At 48.3% G+C, this 16661-nt stretch overlaps 1 protein-coding gene across 1 annotated transcript in view; it reads left to right on the top strand.

Moving 5' to 3' along the window:
* SDE2 (spliceosome associated SDE2) overlaps nucleotides 1-16661 on the top strand; it is a 309663-nt gene that overhangs the window by 257156 nt on the left and 35846 nt on the right. The window contains exon 6 of the mRNA XM_078647545.1: nucleotides 10523-11111. Within this exon, the coding sequence (XP_078503671.1) occupies nucleotides 10523-11111 (589 nt within the window). The remainder of the gene's footprint in view (nucleotides 1-10522; nucleotides 11112-16661) is intronic.

Here is a 16661-nt window from a genome sequence, read left to right as displayed (position 1 = left end):
TGCTTGGGAACGCAGGGGCACATGCGACGCCAACTTGAGCAGGACCTGACACGACTAGAAACTGAGTTACTGGACCTTGAAAGCGCTGTGGGGGGGGATGCGACCGCCCGACTGACGGAAGCCAAGGCGAAGCACGACCGCCTACTAGGCCGTTTGCGAAGCGTCAACTTCGCAGCGCACTCCGCCCGGGTCCACAGACAGGGTGATAGACCTGGCAAACTGTTGGCCTGGCTGATCGCGCGGGAGGATCGCTCGGCCCCCATATCGACCATACAGGCAAGAGACGGTGGATTACTCTACTCCCAACGCCAAATACACGAGGCATTCACGGGTCACTACTCGGGACTGTACCACTCCCGATTACGCGTCCCACTGGCTGCCATCACTGAGTATCTCTCTGACATACAACTACCTGCCCTGACGGCGGCACAGCAGAATGACCTCGGAGCACCACTGGACTCCGAGGAACTTCGTGATACCATCTTTAACCTATCGAATGGCAAGTCTCCGGGACCGGATGGCTTGCCAGCCGAATTCTATAAGGCCGCCTCGGACATCCTAATCCCACACCTGGTAAAGATGTATTCCACGGCTATAGATTACTTCACCTTGCCCCCAACACTTAATGAGGCAACACTCGTATCGCTACTCAAACCTGGCAGGGATGGCACACAGATGGGTTCCTACCGCCCTCTAGCACTCCTCAACACAGACTACAGAATCCTCGCCTCCGCACTTGCACGCAGATTAGCCCCTATGGTTCCCGCGCTGGTACATCACGACCAGAATGGGTTCGTACCGACAAGACACACGTCCCACAACATCCGCCGCCTGTTCCGCTTGCAAGAATACGCCACGAGACAGTGGCCACGAGCCGGGTGCCTAGTACTAGACCTGGAGAAGGCGTTCGACTCGGTGGAATGGCCCTACCTGCGAGCGGTCATGGACAAATTCGAGCTGGGGGACGACTATCAGACTATAGTTGGACTCTTATACCGCAGACCCACGGTCCGAGTCCGTACTGGAACGTTGCTCTCCGACCCTGTTTATGTGCGGAGAGGCACCAGGCAAGGTTGCCCCCTATCGCCCCTGTTGTTCTCCTTAGCAGTGGAACCCCTAGCTGCGAAACTTCGGTCACAGGGAATGGATTGGGGTATACCGATGGCAGATGGACTTCATGTAGTGTCATTGTATGCTGATGACCTTCTTTTGTACGTCAATGACCTGAGCAATGTCCCGGCGTCCCTAACTGCCATCTTCGGCACTTTCGAGGAAATGTCGGGGTTGCGGGTAAACTGGGCCAAATCGGGGGCCTACTCCTTCAACCCGAACGTTCCCGAGTGCGACATACGCATCGGGGGTGAGCGATTGCAGTGGTACCCCACCACGTTCAGGTACCTCGGGATAAATATCTATCAAGACCCTACAGATATCTTGGAAGGAAACCTAATGAGAGCGATCGCATCTACCCGAGCGCAGGCTGGGTTCTGGAAGACGCTGCCACTGAATGTTCCTAGCCGCATAGCCCTTGCAAAGATGATAGTCCTACCGAGGCTACTGTACTACTTTGCGAATATACCAACTTATGTCCCTGCCCAGGTGTTCCGAGACCTCGAGGTCCTGATGCGTGACCTGATTTGGAATAAGGGCCGGCCACGAGTTGCATTGACAAAACTCTACATGCCCACTGCAGAGGGCGGCCTAGCTGTTCCCAACATGGAGTTATACTATCTAGCGGCGCAAATGCAGTGGGTGTCAGGCTGGCTAGGTGGTAAGAACCTAGGAGACACGGCCACGGACACCGCTATCTGGTCCCTGTTGCAGGTCCACGCGTTGTTTCATCCACTGACACGGACTCCCCGACCGCCACAACTACTGCTCGCGGTGGCGCGCAGATGCTTTCTCCGTTGCTTGCGCCTGACCCGGGCGACAGTACCATACGCACCGATACCACTACTGGGCACCCCGACAACAGTGGGGACCCTAACGGCTGTAAAGTTGGGTAGCTGGACCACCACGGGCGTGGAAACACTGGGTGACCTATACTCTGATGGCGCTTTCCTACCCTTCGCGGATCTCGTAAGAGACGCATCCCTCCCGGCTGGGCAGTTCCTATTACACGCATCCCTCATTCACACGCTGACTGCCGCTTGGGGAGACATGTCTGGTGAACCGCCAACACATCACTTCATACAATACCTTCATGTCATGAGCAACGGCACACACATAATTCATTGGATAGCACAAGCACTCCTCCTACACACACATCCCACAACTGCGCAGCTGAGGGAGAAGTGGGCGACAGACAGGGGGAGGGACTGGACGGACAAAGAGTGGGCTATGATCCTGGCAGGCCCAGTGAACATCCCCGCAACCCTTGTTTCAAAATCATACAGCTTCACATATTACATCGCGCATATCTCACTCCGGATAAGATAAAAAAGTATTTTTCAGTCACAGACACTGCCTGCGGACGCTGCTCCCTACTGGGTGCGGACCTCCTCCACATGCTCTGGCTCTGTCCTGCCCTCCAACAGTATTGGGATGGGGTGACCATGATGCTCCAACATTGCACCAAGGAACGAGTGCCGAAAACATGGGAAGCCTGTGTACTGGGATTGTACAAGCGTAAACAAAGTCCAGGCCAGGTACTGGGATCTCGGACTCATCACGGCCAAGAGACTGCTTACCAAGCGGTGGAAGGCTGCTACACCCCCACACGTCCGTCACTGGAGCCTGTCGCTGACGAATTGGGCACGGGCAGAGAGCTCTGTCCTGAGACGAGAGTAAACGGCGGGACTCAGAAAATTTCCTATCGCACAGCAGTGGGATGACATCCTACACTCCTTTCAGCAGAAATGTGTGGAACAGGGGATCACGTAAAGACTTGTATGCTGCCCCCGCCTCCCCCCCCCCAGTACCAGTCCCTACGAGTCCCATACAATGCACCGACCGCCACCTACACGACTACCGTACTCTGCCCACCGTATGCCACGTGCTTGGCTGTTCCACGCTGGCGATTGTCTAGCCCCTCCCAAACATACATCACCACACGCAGCGCTGTAACATAGGCCCGGACACCGAGAGATTACGCCGAAATGCTGCGCCCAACGGACCCTCATGGCGCATGTAGCAGTTCTTATCTCATTGACACTTATGTGCACGAGCAGCGGTTTATCGGCTGGATCTATACCTGTTTTCGAATAAGTAATGAAGTGACTGGCCACATTGGAATTGATTGAAACAAGCATTGCCTGAAAGGTGGACTGTTGAAGGCACGACTGCCCCCAATTGTTATATTTTTCTCTTTGAAACCCACTCAACGGACTAGACTACATCTTACAGCCCTCCGATTTATTACAGATAATCACCTGCTTAGTCTTTCCAGGGTCAATCTACATATGAAAAGACCATCCTGAAGATGGTCTAACAGATCTCTTCACTACTTAGACGAAATGTCGACAACTGCACCCATTTTCTTTGTGATTGCTTTCATCAGATAAATTGTTTTGTATGTAATTAGTTGTAATTTCTTTATTTATATAACATATAGTATGAGTGACCACATAAGTGTTATATAAATAAAGAAATTGCAACTAATTATATAGAAAACAATTCATCTGATGAACGCAATCAAGAAGCTGCAAGAGCGAGATACGGGGGCAGGGATGGTCTGGTAGTGGATTCAAATTTATGTGCATCGACCGCAGACTTCCGAGCAGAGCTTTGGGAGCCAGCGCTCATTCTCTTACAAATTACGCACTGCTCATTTCTCGTTACTTTATGTGCCTTCCTGGAATAGTTGCAGGACTAACCTTCAATACCGGATCACCCGTATTGGAACCTTAATACCCGGTAAGGTACTTAACTGTTTACACAAGCCCACGATTTGTAAATCCTTGATCTCGTAGATTACAACTAGCTGGATCCTTTATTTCTGGTTGATTAGTTAATCTCCCAGAAGCTTAAGGGTTGTTTACCCTTCATTATATTCTAGTAACTTGGCTGCTCCATAAGTGGCAGTCCGGGCCTGCTACTTGTGCATAATAATGGCTGCACACTAAGTATAACCAGTCCTAGGATAAGAAAGGTGACTTAGCCCTCTGCCTTGTACCCAGGTTTACTGAAATACAGACTCAAGAACTGCACTATTTAAATGTTCACTAATATTGTGAAAGCTGGTAACACAACTCCGTTGTTTCTGGTTGTGTTCTTGAGCTCTCCCATTAGCTGCTTCTCCTTTGAGCAGTAATTGATCCTCCCACCCAGTGAAGCCCTCTGGCTTCTCCTCCTATCCTGATCTCATTTCACCTCTGCTCCATCGGAATGGAGCTTGGGTGACCAGGTGACAAGAGAAGAATTGCCTTCTCATGTCACCTGGACTTCTACCTTAGATTTTTTGTTGTTTTTAAGACCAGGTAATGCTTAGGGCAGAACCCATACCCTTTTGCCTCTACATTCCATTAATCCCTCTTCAGATTTCCAAGTCTTACTCACCAAGTGGGATGCAACTCTACCATTCCTCTGTAGATCCCATAATCCCTGTATCTGTGGATTTACTGCATGCACCGTCACGTCTGGTTAACTTGTTATGGTATATTCTCTGGTGGCCTACTAGTACATATAGAGGTTGGGCTGTTGCACCCAGGGGTTGGGTTTCTGGCACTCTGGGTGGACCCTGCACAGTGACTATATAGTTTTCACTGGTTGCTTGACAGTTCTTCCAGTGGTTGGACTCCTCTCTCTTAGTATATTCATTGGCTGGATAAAATTGCCTCCAGGGTTGAGGCCTTTGTTAATTCCTGGGTGTACCACAGCCAGTTCTGCCCGGTTGTGTACTTTTCATCCAGGGTTGCACCTCTGCAGCTTATGGGTGACTCAATAGTATTTTCGCTGAGTTGTATTGAAAAAAATTCTTTCAGCTGTTGCGCTTTCTACTTTCTTGTTCGACCCCACAGGATATGTTATCCCGCTCTTTATTGGTGCGACCTGGTTTGGGGTCTCTAATTTTCTGTATACTCCCTGTAGTATTACTCTGGCCGACCAAGGGATACAAACCCAACAAACGTAATAAATATAGTACACTCTGCAAATATGTAATATATATTTATTAATTAATTAAAGTAAGTTTGGTGTATTTCCCTATAAAGGTTTGTCACTTTGTGTGTATATATAAATGTATATACAGTTAGATGTAGGTTTTCAGCATGTGTAGCTGTAGATCACATGATGTGCACGTTCCTGCCATTTAGTTACACGTTGCTTTTTTTCAGTGGAGGAGTTTGTTTAGGGTGACTCGTAGTACTGCCCCATAAACTTATATTGCACCAGGACAGACTCCAACTCAGTTTTTTTCCACCGTCAGACTAAGACGTATTTTGACTGCTCTGTTGCTGCTGCGTATCAATTCAACATTTTGACACTGGAGAACCAGGGAAAACTATGATTAAAAGCATTGGGAATTACAGGAATAATATTGACCGCGACTGACTGAGTGTTCTGGTGACCTGGTCATATAAAAATAACTAGTTGGGGGCATGGCACGAAAAATACTGAATATGGATACATTATGCATAGGTGCAGTATCCCACACGCCAAACTCCAAACAAGGGCCTTAACACAGCATCTCCATATACATACAAAAAGAGAGTGGAAAATTAATTTCAAAAGCAGGATCGTATCTAACCCAAAATTCATTGCACTTCAGAAGCTGCAGATACAGACTCTAGACAGACCAACAGTGACCTGCCTGGCGTAACCTTTACTCTCCTTCTACCTTTCCCTCTCTTGGGACAGATCAGTGCAAAACTTGCAATGCCAGACGTAAAACGTTTAAACTTCTTTTTAAATGTCTTGTGCGAATTCGGTCAAACGACACCAAAGATATTAGCAAAATAAAGACTTTCCATTGGATAACTGGTATTTTGCAGTGTAATACTTAGATTTGAAATTCTACCCACAATGTTATGGTTATATATTTGTTAATTTTGCTAGAAGAGGTGATGTATCATAAACTGCCATTTTTACTGCTAGCATTTTTAGGTCTCGCACCTGCGACGCATCGCGAAGCGATGTCGAAGCGAGACCTATAGTCGGCGAGTCTGCTTTCAAGGAGACAGGAGATGGGCACGCGCAGCATGCCGGAATCGGATCAGGTCACGCGCGCGTTCACCATCTCCTGTCTCCCTTGAAAGCCTCATGCACTTCTCGCATACACACACAGCCACACCCCCCCTGCTTTCGTTTCGCACACGCACGCACACACACGAGCGCACACACAGAGAGACACACGCACGCACACACATGAGCGCACACACAGAGAGACACATGCACACACACAAGCGCACACACAGAGAGACGCACGCACACACACGAGCGCACATACACGCTCACACACACACACAAGCGCACATACACGCTCACACACACACACACACACACACGAGCGCACACATACAGACACACACACCACACCACACCCCCTGCCACCGCCGCCACCCCCAGTACAACTAAGCCCCACTCACTGCATCGGCGCCACACCGGACTTCTGCAGCCTTCGCGGGGCTCTCCCTCGGGCATGGGAGCCCCGCGTCACCACTGCTCCTCTGGGTCAGCCACTCCGTGGGCGTGGGCTTCTCGCAGAAGACGGAAGACCCGCCCCACGACAGGTTTCGGTTTCGGCAGTGCACGCTCACGTCTTGTTTAGCAGCTTTCTTCAATGCTTGTGTTTCTGTGCCCAAAAGTATTATCCCTTTAACATGACATTCAGAAGAGAAATCAAGCAACCCCTTCATCTCTCACCCCCTGGTCGCTGCGGTGCTGTAAAATGTTCGCATTTCTCTTTTAACAGCACTACTGTCGCCACCCCATGAGCTCTTGTAAATAGGCTTGAGTACCCCCTGCTTCTGTGCTCAGGCTACATAAACACAACTGCCAACCAAGCCCCTGATGTCTAAACCAGTAGCGCTTAGAAACAGTCTGAATCCCTGCAGCCAAGGTGAAGGTCTTCGTCCGTGACCAGTAAAGTGCCTTCCTTGCCCTCACACCCAATATAGAATGCCAATTTCTTTTACACATCAGTGCATCCTGGGAGCTATAGTCTTGGTTCCAGCACCTCTGATAACAATGAAATGTAAAAGCAAAGCCCAGGAAATGAAAAGTGGGGCGATGGGGCCGTGTGGTCACCCTACCCGCAGCAGCCCACACCCTTCTACGCGTCCGCTAATGCACTTCAGCGCATAGAGTCAAATCTGTTTGTGGTAGGCACTATAGACGCTTTCCTCACTCAAAAGTAACTTGCAATTAGCTCAGGTTCTGTGTAAATCTCAGTAGTGCTGGCTCAGCCTTTCATCCTTCGGATGCTGATAACTTGAGTAAGTTTGAGATGCAAACTATTCTCAAAGACAGTGAGTTTGTGTTGACGAATTAAACACAAGTATTGCAGATCTGCTCTGTGACACCAGAACGCATGCTTTAGGTTAAGGGCTGATATCATACATTTTTAAGAGGAAAATGCACTTTACCTCCAGCTTGGCAGCAGGTGAGGGTCGTCCTCCAGGAGCCAGAGCAGTCCTTGCACCCCTCCTTGACCTCCCACCCACAGCCCCTTCCCCTCCTGTGCACAGCCCCCCTCGCACAAGAGACCGCAGTGGGACAGTCCAGTCCCAGCTGAGAGCAACAACAGAGGCCAGGGAGTGACCGAACAAACAGCACACCAGCGGGAGGATGTGGGAGGGAGGGGACAACAGGCAATCAAAACTACATTTAGAGCTCGAATCTAAACAGATACCCTGCTCTCCAGAGACCACGTAGGGATCCCGGCAGAGAATGTGCGCAGGAGGCTAGCGGCGCAGACCAAACATGGGGCCGAAGGGTGTGCTCTTCCGCTATCTCGCGCCAGGGTTGGATTGGGAATGAAAATCGGCCTGGGCACGTCAAAAAAATAAATCGGCCCACGTTTGCATAATCACTCCTCAAATCACTGCGTTGGTGTAATCTTATAAAAAAAATTAGATGGGGTGGGGGGTAAAAAAAAATGCACGCGTTAGCTTATGCTGGTGAAACAAGTGAGGCCACTTCTACTCCGGCCCCCTGCCCCCGCTCAGTATGTGCACACATTAATGGGCCGGCCAGCAAGACAAAGGGAGTGACACCTCTGCTAAACGGAGGTAATGAGCGCCCATCCGCCTCTAGAAAGGCTACTCAGACTCCCACTGGGCCGCTGGCTGTATTCGAACCATAGAGACAGCGCCCAAATAGCCGCCCAGAATGTGAAAAAAGGCAGCCCACAGCAGCACTCGGACACCGGCCCCTCGGGCATTGCCCGAATGCCCGCGTTACCAATCCGACGCTGTCTCGTGCCCTCCCCCACCCCTGCCTCTTCTCTTATTTAAGGAATTCATGGCGAGCACCATGAACTAAACGCGCTTCATATAGGATTAAAAACAAGATCGTGGGGCGCTTGGGCCAGCTGGATGCAGGTGTGTCTTCAGAAGCCACATGTGGGGTGGGTGCTTTGAGCAGAGAGAAGTAAGAAAAGAATGCCACTAGAACATCGGAGGCAGGCAGACACACCCCTGCTGAACTGCACTGCCAGGCAACCATGCAGTACTAAACAAACAGGAAATGAGCAGCATTTCATACTCCAAAAGCACTTTTGATGCCTCATCAGGGTTACCAAGCGCTATATCAATGCAACCCCTCCCTTCTATCCCTCCACAATCCTTTTCAACTCAAATAACAGACTTGCATGTCCGGTGTTCAAATTAATTTCATATTTCCCTATACAAATTCAACACTAATGTGCTACTCGCCGAAAAGTGCTTCGACACCTCGTCAGGGGTAGTAAGCGCTATATAAATGCAATTTCAATTGCACTGGGACCGATCCACAAAAGGATTCATGATTACCAAAGCATTCTTTTACATACTCTTTACCTACTCCAACAACCATTTGCAATGCAATAGGTCTCGCATTTGCGAGAGTTTAAGCTATTGCCATTGTAAATGACTATGCCTTTTATTTATGTTTTAAAAACCAACACGTAAATAAAAGGCATTGCCATTTACAAAGCCAATAGCTCAAACTCTAATAACTGCGAGACCTATTGCATTGCAAATGCTTGTTCTTATGGTCATTGGCTTGTGTGCAATGCATTTTCCAAGTTTTGGGTGTTCACCAAACTGTTTCGTTATTGGGATTACTTTCACAGTTCTTCTGTAGAGACACACATGGGTGAAAGGAAGGGCTCTGGTATTTTATGCAGAGGATTTCTGTTTTCGGGGCGAATGAGCTGCTATTGTTTTGAAGTCTAACTTAAGCTTGTAAAAACTGCATGACCTGAAAGACTTAAGGCTTGGTCTACCATAATAACTGTTTACAGCTCTGCTGCTTCTGGAAAGTACGCAATCAAAATATGGAGGTTCTCCTTTCTCTCGTGGTTTAATCCTTATGGGGTATGCCAGACCCTCCAGCACTTTCAATTTTCTAAATGTTTGCATTGTAGTTTGCAAATGCGGGGGGCGGGGGGGCTGGGAGTATGGAGGCAAAGAATCGGGCCAAAATACAATGGCTGAAAACAGATGCACATCCTGGAAGGAATAAAGCAGCTGATTATTCAGGCCTTGTAGTTGAGAGAATTAGACGCCACGGGAGAGAATAGTGGGTCACAAACTCAATTATGGAAATGTAGCCACACAGGTTTCTGAAAAGGCTAGAACATTTAGGTGATTTTTGGGAATGATTCAGTTTGTGATACAGTGGTGATGGAAGTTCCCACTCAATCTTTGAACGTTTCACCCCAGAATGAACAGTCCGGAAAGCAAGAAGCAGAAACAATATATGCCAAAATATTGGAGGAAAGAGTCCAAGAAAAACCATTAATTCCTGAAGTTGGAAGTATGCTTGAGAGTTTGATCAGTAGTTCTTTTGGAAGTAGTACTCTTATTGTGGATTGTTTATGATCACTTTCCTCAGATCTTTAGTTTACTACAATATGAACCAATTATCTGACACTTTGTGATTGGGGAAATACTTTGGAGAGAATTCAAATGCAGTGCCGCTGAGTAAAAAATGATCAGTCTATTTATTACCCCTGGTCCTTAATGTGTACTCCCCTTTCACAATTCCATTTCATATTTGCATATACAACACTTTGGGAAACCAAATGAACTATCGTTCGTTTGGTTGATTGCAGGTAAGAAAGAATTTGGCCTCTGGTACCAAAACGTCTGCATGACCACAATGAATTATAAAGAATGTATTCACAAGCACAATATATGCAGCTCTTAGTTTTCCTCTGGTGGTGGTGTGCTTGAACACTGGCTTTTAGAAGCTGTGCCTACCGGCTGGTTATCAAAAAGTTTCATGTCTGTCTTCCCTTGTGTTCTCATTCTGATGAGCTTCAGCCAACATTGATACACACAACTTTTATTAATTTCTCTTCGTCAGCTTACCTACTGGAACATATTGTGGTGTGTAATTTTTCAGCACTGTCGCTTAAGCTTGTTTTTCTCTCCAACAGGACGGGAATAGAAGGTGTTGAGGATTCTAGTAGTTCTGGTGGCGATGAAAGTGATGGTGATGACTCTACTAGTGTGTCAGGAGCAAGTGAGGAATCCAAGGGAAGTCCTGCAGAGAGAAATGAAAGAGACACATCGGAGGGGAGCAGTTCACCGAAAAATAAGGCATGTGCATCTCACTCCAGTGTTTCGCCAACATCCCAGGAGCATAATGGTGATTTTGAAGAAGATTCACAAAGCAGCAAACCCAAAATCGAAATCCAGAAAACAGATGCCAGTCCTGGAAAGCATAAAGAAGCTGAAGATGCAGATCTTGCAGTTGAGAGCGTTGAAGAAGCCACAGGAGAGAACAGCGGTTCAGATGAAACCAATCATTGTAACGTAGCCACAGAGTTTTCTGAAAAGACTCCAGAACTTTTAGGTGATTTGGGGAATGATTCAGTTTGTGATACAGTGGCGATGGACATTTCTTCACAAAATGAACAGACTGGACGGCAAGAAGCAGAAACTAACAAATATACCGAAATATTGGAGCAAAAAGTAGAAGAAAAAACTTTAATTCCTGAAGTTGGAAGTATGCCTGAGATTGTGGTAAGTAGCGTTCTTTCGAAAGTAGTATTCTTACTGTGGATTGTTCATGAAGACTTCTCCCAGATTTTTTACTATGATATGAACCTATTCTCTGACACTTTGTGATCGTGAAATAATTTAGAGAGAATAAAATTATAGTACCACTGAGGAAAAATGTTTAGTCGATGGTCCTTGATGTATATACTCCACTTTCATAATTCCAGTTCATATTTGCATATACATATATCAGATTTGGGAAGCCAAAGGTACTACCTTTATTTTAGTTAATTGCAGATAACTTCTTTCATTCTGGAAGGCTAAGGTCATTGTTCTTCATCGTTGGTCCACATTATCCATTATTCAACACAGAAAAATATCTTAGTAGTACCTTTTAAGCTGTTAAATAATAACAGTTCCTTGAAGGAACAGGCCATGTTTTATTGCTGGAAGAATACTCTGTGCCTTTCCCTGAATCATGTTAAAATCTACACTTACCTTTTGTGTACTCCTATGTGGCTCACTTCATTGAATTGAATGTGATGCATCCAATTAGATGCACCCAGAAGCCAGGTGGGAAAGAAGGTGGTTGTGGTAGCAGTCGATATTCTATGTTGGTTGATAGGAAACAGCAAGTGGTTAGGGTTACTGAAATGTGCCATACGCGGTCTGGTGCCATGCAAATGACAGGACATGCTTGGATTTATTGACAGACATGGTGCATGTTCTGAAGCAGATAGGAAATGCTTGGTGGCAGAGGATGGCAGATGTGATCAGGGTATTTAACAAACTAATGGCTGTGGTTTAACTGGAGTTCTACCCTCCCCCAGAAACTAATTATATCTTGTGTACGCCTTGAGAGAGACAATTACCAAAGCAGAACTCCTCCATGTGGCTTGTAAATTATAATACTCCCTCAAACAAATTGCTAGAGAAGACTTGACCTAGTGGCTAGAGCTGCCAACCTTGTAACCAAGTTCAAATACCGGCCTTTGCGCTTGACTCAACATTGTGTCATTCTGGACACAGCACTTAATTCCACGTTTGCCTAAAAACAATGTTAGTGTAATGTGTGTAAAATGTATTTATGTACGCAATAGACTGTCTCCTAACCCATCACGTAATATACAGCACTCTCTTGCTTTGTAGCTAGGGTTGTGTTATATTATTACCAATTCATACAGAGTGACACAAGTACACATTTATAAAACATACAATAAGTACTGCAAGAGTAAATGAAATAAAAGAACCTACGTTCTGCATCATAGGATGATCATTGATAGAAACGCTGGAATAATTCCCCCCCTTCATTGGCGGATCCATGGCTCTTTATTATTTACAGAAAGTGAAACAGGTTGAGATGTTGATATTTCGAGTCTTCTCCTCTCTCTCTTCCTCAGCCCTCATGTCTTCCAACATGCCTCTTAATCTCATGCCTTCGCTGTCTTTTAAAGTTCTTTCTGACTTGTTCCGGCAGATGTCGCACTCCGCGACAGGGTAAACACACTATGCACATTTTGTGGATGTGAGTTACAGCCTTTTTACTTCCAGATGAAGGGCACTTTGAAAAGATAGAAGGCAATTTGACTAAAACTCCATTCAAAATCCAAGGGAATCTTTCAACAGCAGATGATAAACGTAGAGTGAATCCAATAAAATTGTTTTCCTGACTGGAAAATATGCCTTTTAGGGCAAAAAGCCTAAGAGGTGTCCTGAGATCCTTCTCTCACAAGCCGGAAAAATAAAACTGGGTTAGAAAGGCATCTGCAAGTACAGTACATTGTGGGAAAGGTTACCTACGAGGTTCTCAAAGGGACAGGATCTTTTTTTCTCCTCTGTGCCTACATTTTACCTTTGTGTTCGGCATAGAAATTGGTGCTTTTTTATCTTCCTATAAACGCTGCAAAACATGCAAAACAGAAATATGAATATAAACTGTTATTGGAACATTCTGACTCTGTTTGGGTCCATCCCATAGATGTATGGACATAAGACATTCTCTGATGCTGTTTCCATGAAACAAAACTATATAAAAAGATGTTCCAGGAACTGCACATACAGCAGGGAATTATTGTAGCATTTATGACTTCCAATGAAGAGTCCTACCATGCAGAACCAGGACTTAACCTTTACATATAATGCGGCCAAACAGTCAATCAAAATGTGTTTATTTTGAGTGGCGTGGCAGAGACACCGAACATGGCGGGCACTCATTGCTGAGCTCTGCTGCCTCTCTGCCTTAATCCGACAGCCTATCCGAAGCTCATGGGTCTCCACAGGTGGCATCCGCTGGGAACTGCCACTGAAGGCCCACGGAGCAAAAAACAGTCCCCTGACATAGAGTTGGATGTTTTGAGCACCGGACAAGCTTGGAGACTGATTAAGTGGGAGCAGGCCCCACTGCGCAGGCAGGTGGACGGCCACACAGATTGGGCCCTCAACAAGAGTGGGGAGAATGGGGCAGTGGAGAGCCCCCCGCGACGAACAACTGAACCGGGATGCTCGACTAAGAAGCCATGTAGGGGATGGCTACTGTGGGCCTAGACTGCGAGGGCCGCAGCGGGCAGGAAAAGGGAGAGAGGAAAGTCTTGCCTGCTGGGCCTCGCCGTTGAGTACGCTGCACTCCGAGGCCTGGTGAGAGCCCAGTGACTGGCTGACTGGCTTGGGGATGGGTTGAGGGGAGGAGTGGACGTGGGGAGTACTTGGCAGACGGAGCTCTGGTATCCCTGAGTGGAACCTAAAGGGCAACCTGGACCTGCAGAAGGAAGGGCCCGAGGACCTTTGGCCCGCCTTGTTGACGGATGCACTCAGGGGCATTGCTAATGTGCACTACCAAAGCCTGCCTGGCGAGGATGTCTACTGAGGTGATACGGTTGCTCACCAGTTACCCACTGCCAGAGAATACCAGAGCTATGATTTGTTAGACTGTAAGCACAGAGTGATCACTGCTCGCTAGTAGCCTGTCCTAGAGAGACCCCATAGGTTGCTCGAAGAGGACTGGGGGGAGACCAGTTATATGCAGAGGGGTGCTCCTGTCATAATAACCTCTGGATTGTGGGGATACACGAGGGCTTAGAGGCCACCTCTGCCGCCCATTTAGTTGCAGATTGGATATAGACTTGGTCCCCAGAGGAGATGCGTCCATTTGTTTTGCAATCGAGCAAGCCCATTGGTCACTATCTCGGAAGCCCTTCTGCGCCCCATCATAACTAGGTTTTTCAACTTCACATACAGAGGCACAATCCTTAAGGCTTCCCGGACAATGGACACCTTACAATGCAACTCGGTGCGGGTTATGTTGTTCCCTAATTACACCTGGAATATGCTGCAACAGAGACGTTCCTTTCTGGAGGTAAAACAAAAAGAGAGCCATGCAAATCCAATATATGTTGCTTTTCCCACCCGCCTCAAAGTGATTTTAAACAAAACCACACTTTTCTTTGACATGCCAGAAGCCGTCTGGTCATGGTTGGAGTAGAGACCTGCCTTCTGGCGATCCTCACCCCAGGGATCCGGCCCTATAGGTTGCTTCGAGGGTTGTAAGGAACAGAAACTGTCCCAGATACCGACCAGAAGCAATCTGAGGCATCACCGTTCCGCGGGCTGCTTGTCGGCAGACTTCAGTCCACACTGAAAAACTCTGACGTCCGTGGGTGGCAGACCTCCGGGAGCCACTCCCACACAACCTTGACTTGCATTTTCTTGGAGAGCCAGCCAGGGGCTTATGTGCCATTCACTTCAGGCCGTCAACTGGTGGAGATCTGCGTCACAGCGATTGCCCTCCCTTACGACTATTTCTCTTTCTTTCTTGCTCTCTACTTCTGTGTCTTTATTGAGGTTGATTGATTTCTTGGGGGGAGGGGGAGATTGGTTTGTTGGAGTGGACTCAGTTGGGGTTTACGTGCCCGGTTGGCAGATGTCCCCAGTTTATTCCATAACAGATCCCTTCTATTTTCAGGGTGGTGGGAGGTGGGTGGGGGAGGAGTTTGTTCACACATTATCTTACAAGCACTCAGAAATGGACCTTCACAAGAAACATAGTCCAGACCAACGCGACTAACGCCAAGGAACTGTCCAACGTCATCCAGCAACTCGCAAAGCCCACCTGCGAGGCCACGGACATCACACCCTCCCAGGAACTCTGCGACAAGCTCAGCTCCTACTTCCATCTGAAGATCAAGGCCCTCTACGACAACTTCAGCGAACTAGCAACGGACGACGTCCCCACACCTACCGCTGATAAGCTAACCATCACGTCCTGGGATCCCGCTACCGTCGCTCATCACCACGACCATGAAGAAAACTTACTCAGGAGCCCCAACGGACCCCTGCCCACCCCACATCTTCCACTCCCAAACTAGAACGAACAATCAACACCTCCCTCAGATGCGGAACCTGCCCTGACGACTGGAAACGGGCGGAGGTGAAACCCCTCCTCAAGAAACCGACGGCTGACCCAACTGACCTGAAAAACTACTGACCCATTTCTCTCCTCCCCTTCGCAGCCAAAGTCACCGAGAGACTCGTGAACGCCCAGCTGACCGCCTTCATCGAATAGAACTCCATCCTAGACACCTCCCAGTCGGGCTTCCGCAGCAACCACAGCACCGAGACCGCCCTCCTCGCCGCCACAGACGACATCCGCATGCTACTCGACCAGAGACACACCACGGCCCTCATCCCTCAAGACCTCACCGCAGCCTTCGACACTGTCCCACATCGCACTCTCACAGCCAGACTCCAAGACGCAGGGATACAAGTAACCGCCCTAGACTGGATCCAATCCTTCCTCTCCGGCAGAACCCAAAGGATCAGACTCTCCCCCTCCCCTCCACCCCCCCCCTTCCTCTCCGAACCCACCTACATCAACTGCGGAGTACCCCAAGGATCATCGCTCAGCCCGACGCTCTTCAACATCTACATGGCCCCCCTCGCCGCCATCGTCAGACAGCATGGGCTCAGCATCATATCCTACGCCGACGACACCCAGCTCATCCTCTCACTCACGAAGAATCCTGAAGACACCAGACTCGGCGTCTTGGAAGGAATGAAGAATGTGGCAGCCTGGATGAAGGACAACTGCCTGAAGCTCAACTCGGAGAAGACGGAGGTCCTCATCCTCGGACCCTGCACCTCTGCCTAGAACAACACCTGGCGGCCCTCCACCCGTGGGAACCCACCAACCCCGACCGACCACGCTCGGAACCTCAGAATCATCCTTGACTCCTCCCTCTTCATGAACCGCCAGATCAACGCTGTCTGATCCACCAGCTTCAACTGCCTTTGCATCCTCTGTAAGACCTTCAAATTGACCCCCCCCCGAATGCAGAAAGACGGTCACCCACGCACTCATAACCAGCAGACTGGACTACGGCAAAGCCCTCTACGCCGGAGTCAACAGAACTCTTCTACACAAACTCCAAACCATCCAGAATTCCGCAGCCAGGCTCGTCCTCGGGACACAGCGTCACAAGCACATGACCAACACCTACGAGACCTCCACTGGCTACCCGCCGAAAAAAGGATCACCTTCAAACTCCTCACCCACACCTACAAATCCCTCAACAACATCGG

Source organism: Lissotriton helveticus, chromosome 6 (genome assembly GCF_964261635.1).
Source record: "Lissotriton helveticus chromosome 6, aLisHel1.1, whole genome shotgun sequence".
In the NCBI taxonomy this organism is placed as follows: domain Eukaryota; kingdom Metazoa; phylum Chordata; class Amphibia; order Caudata; family Salamandridae; genus Lissotriton; species Lissotriton helveticus.
This window is presented reverse-complemented; position numbering and strand designations above follow the sequence as displayed.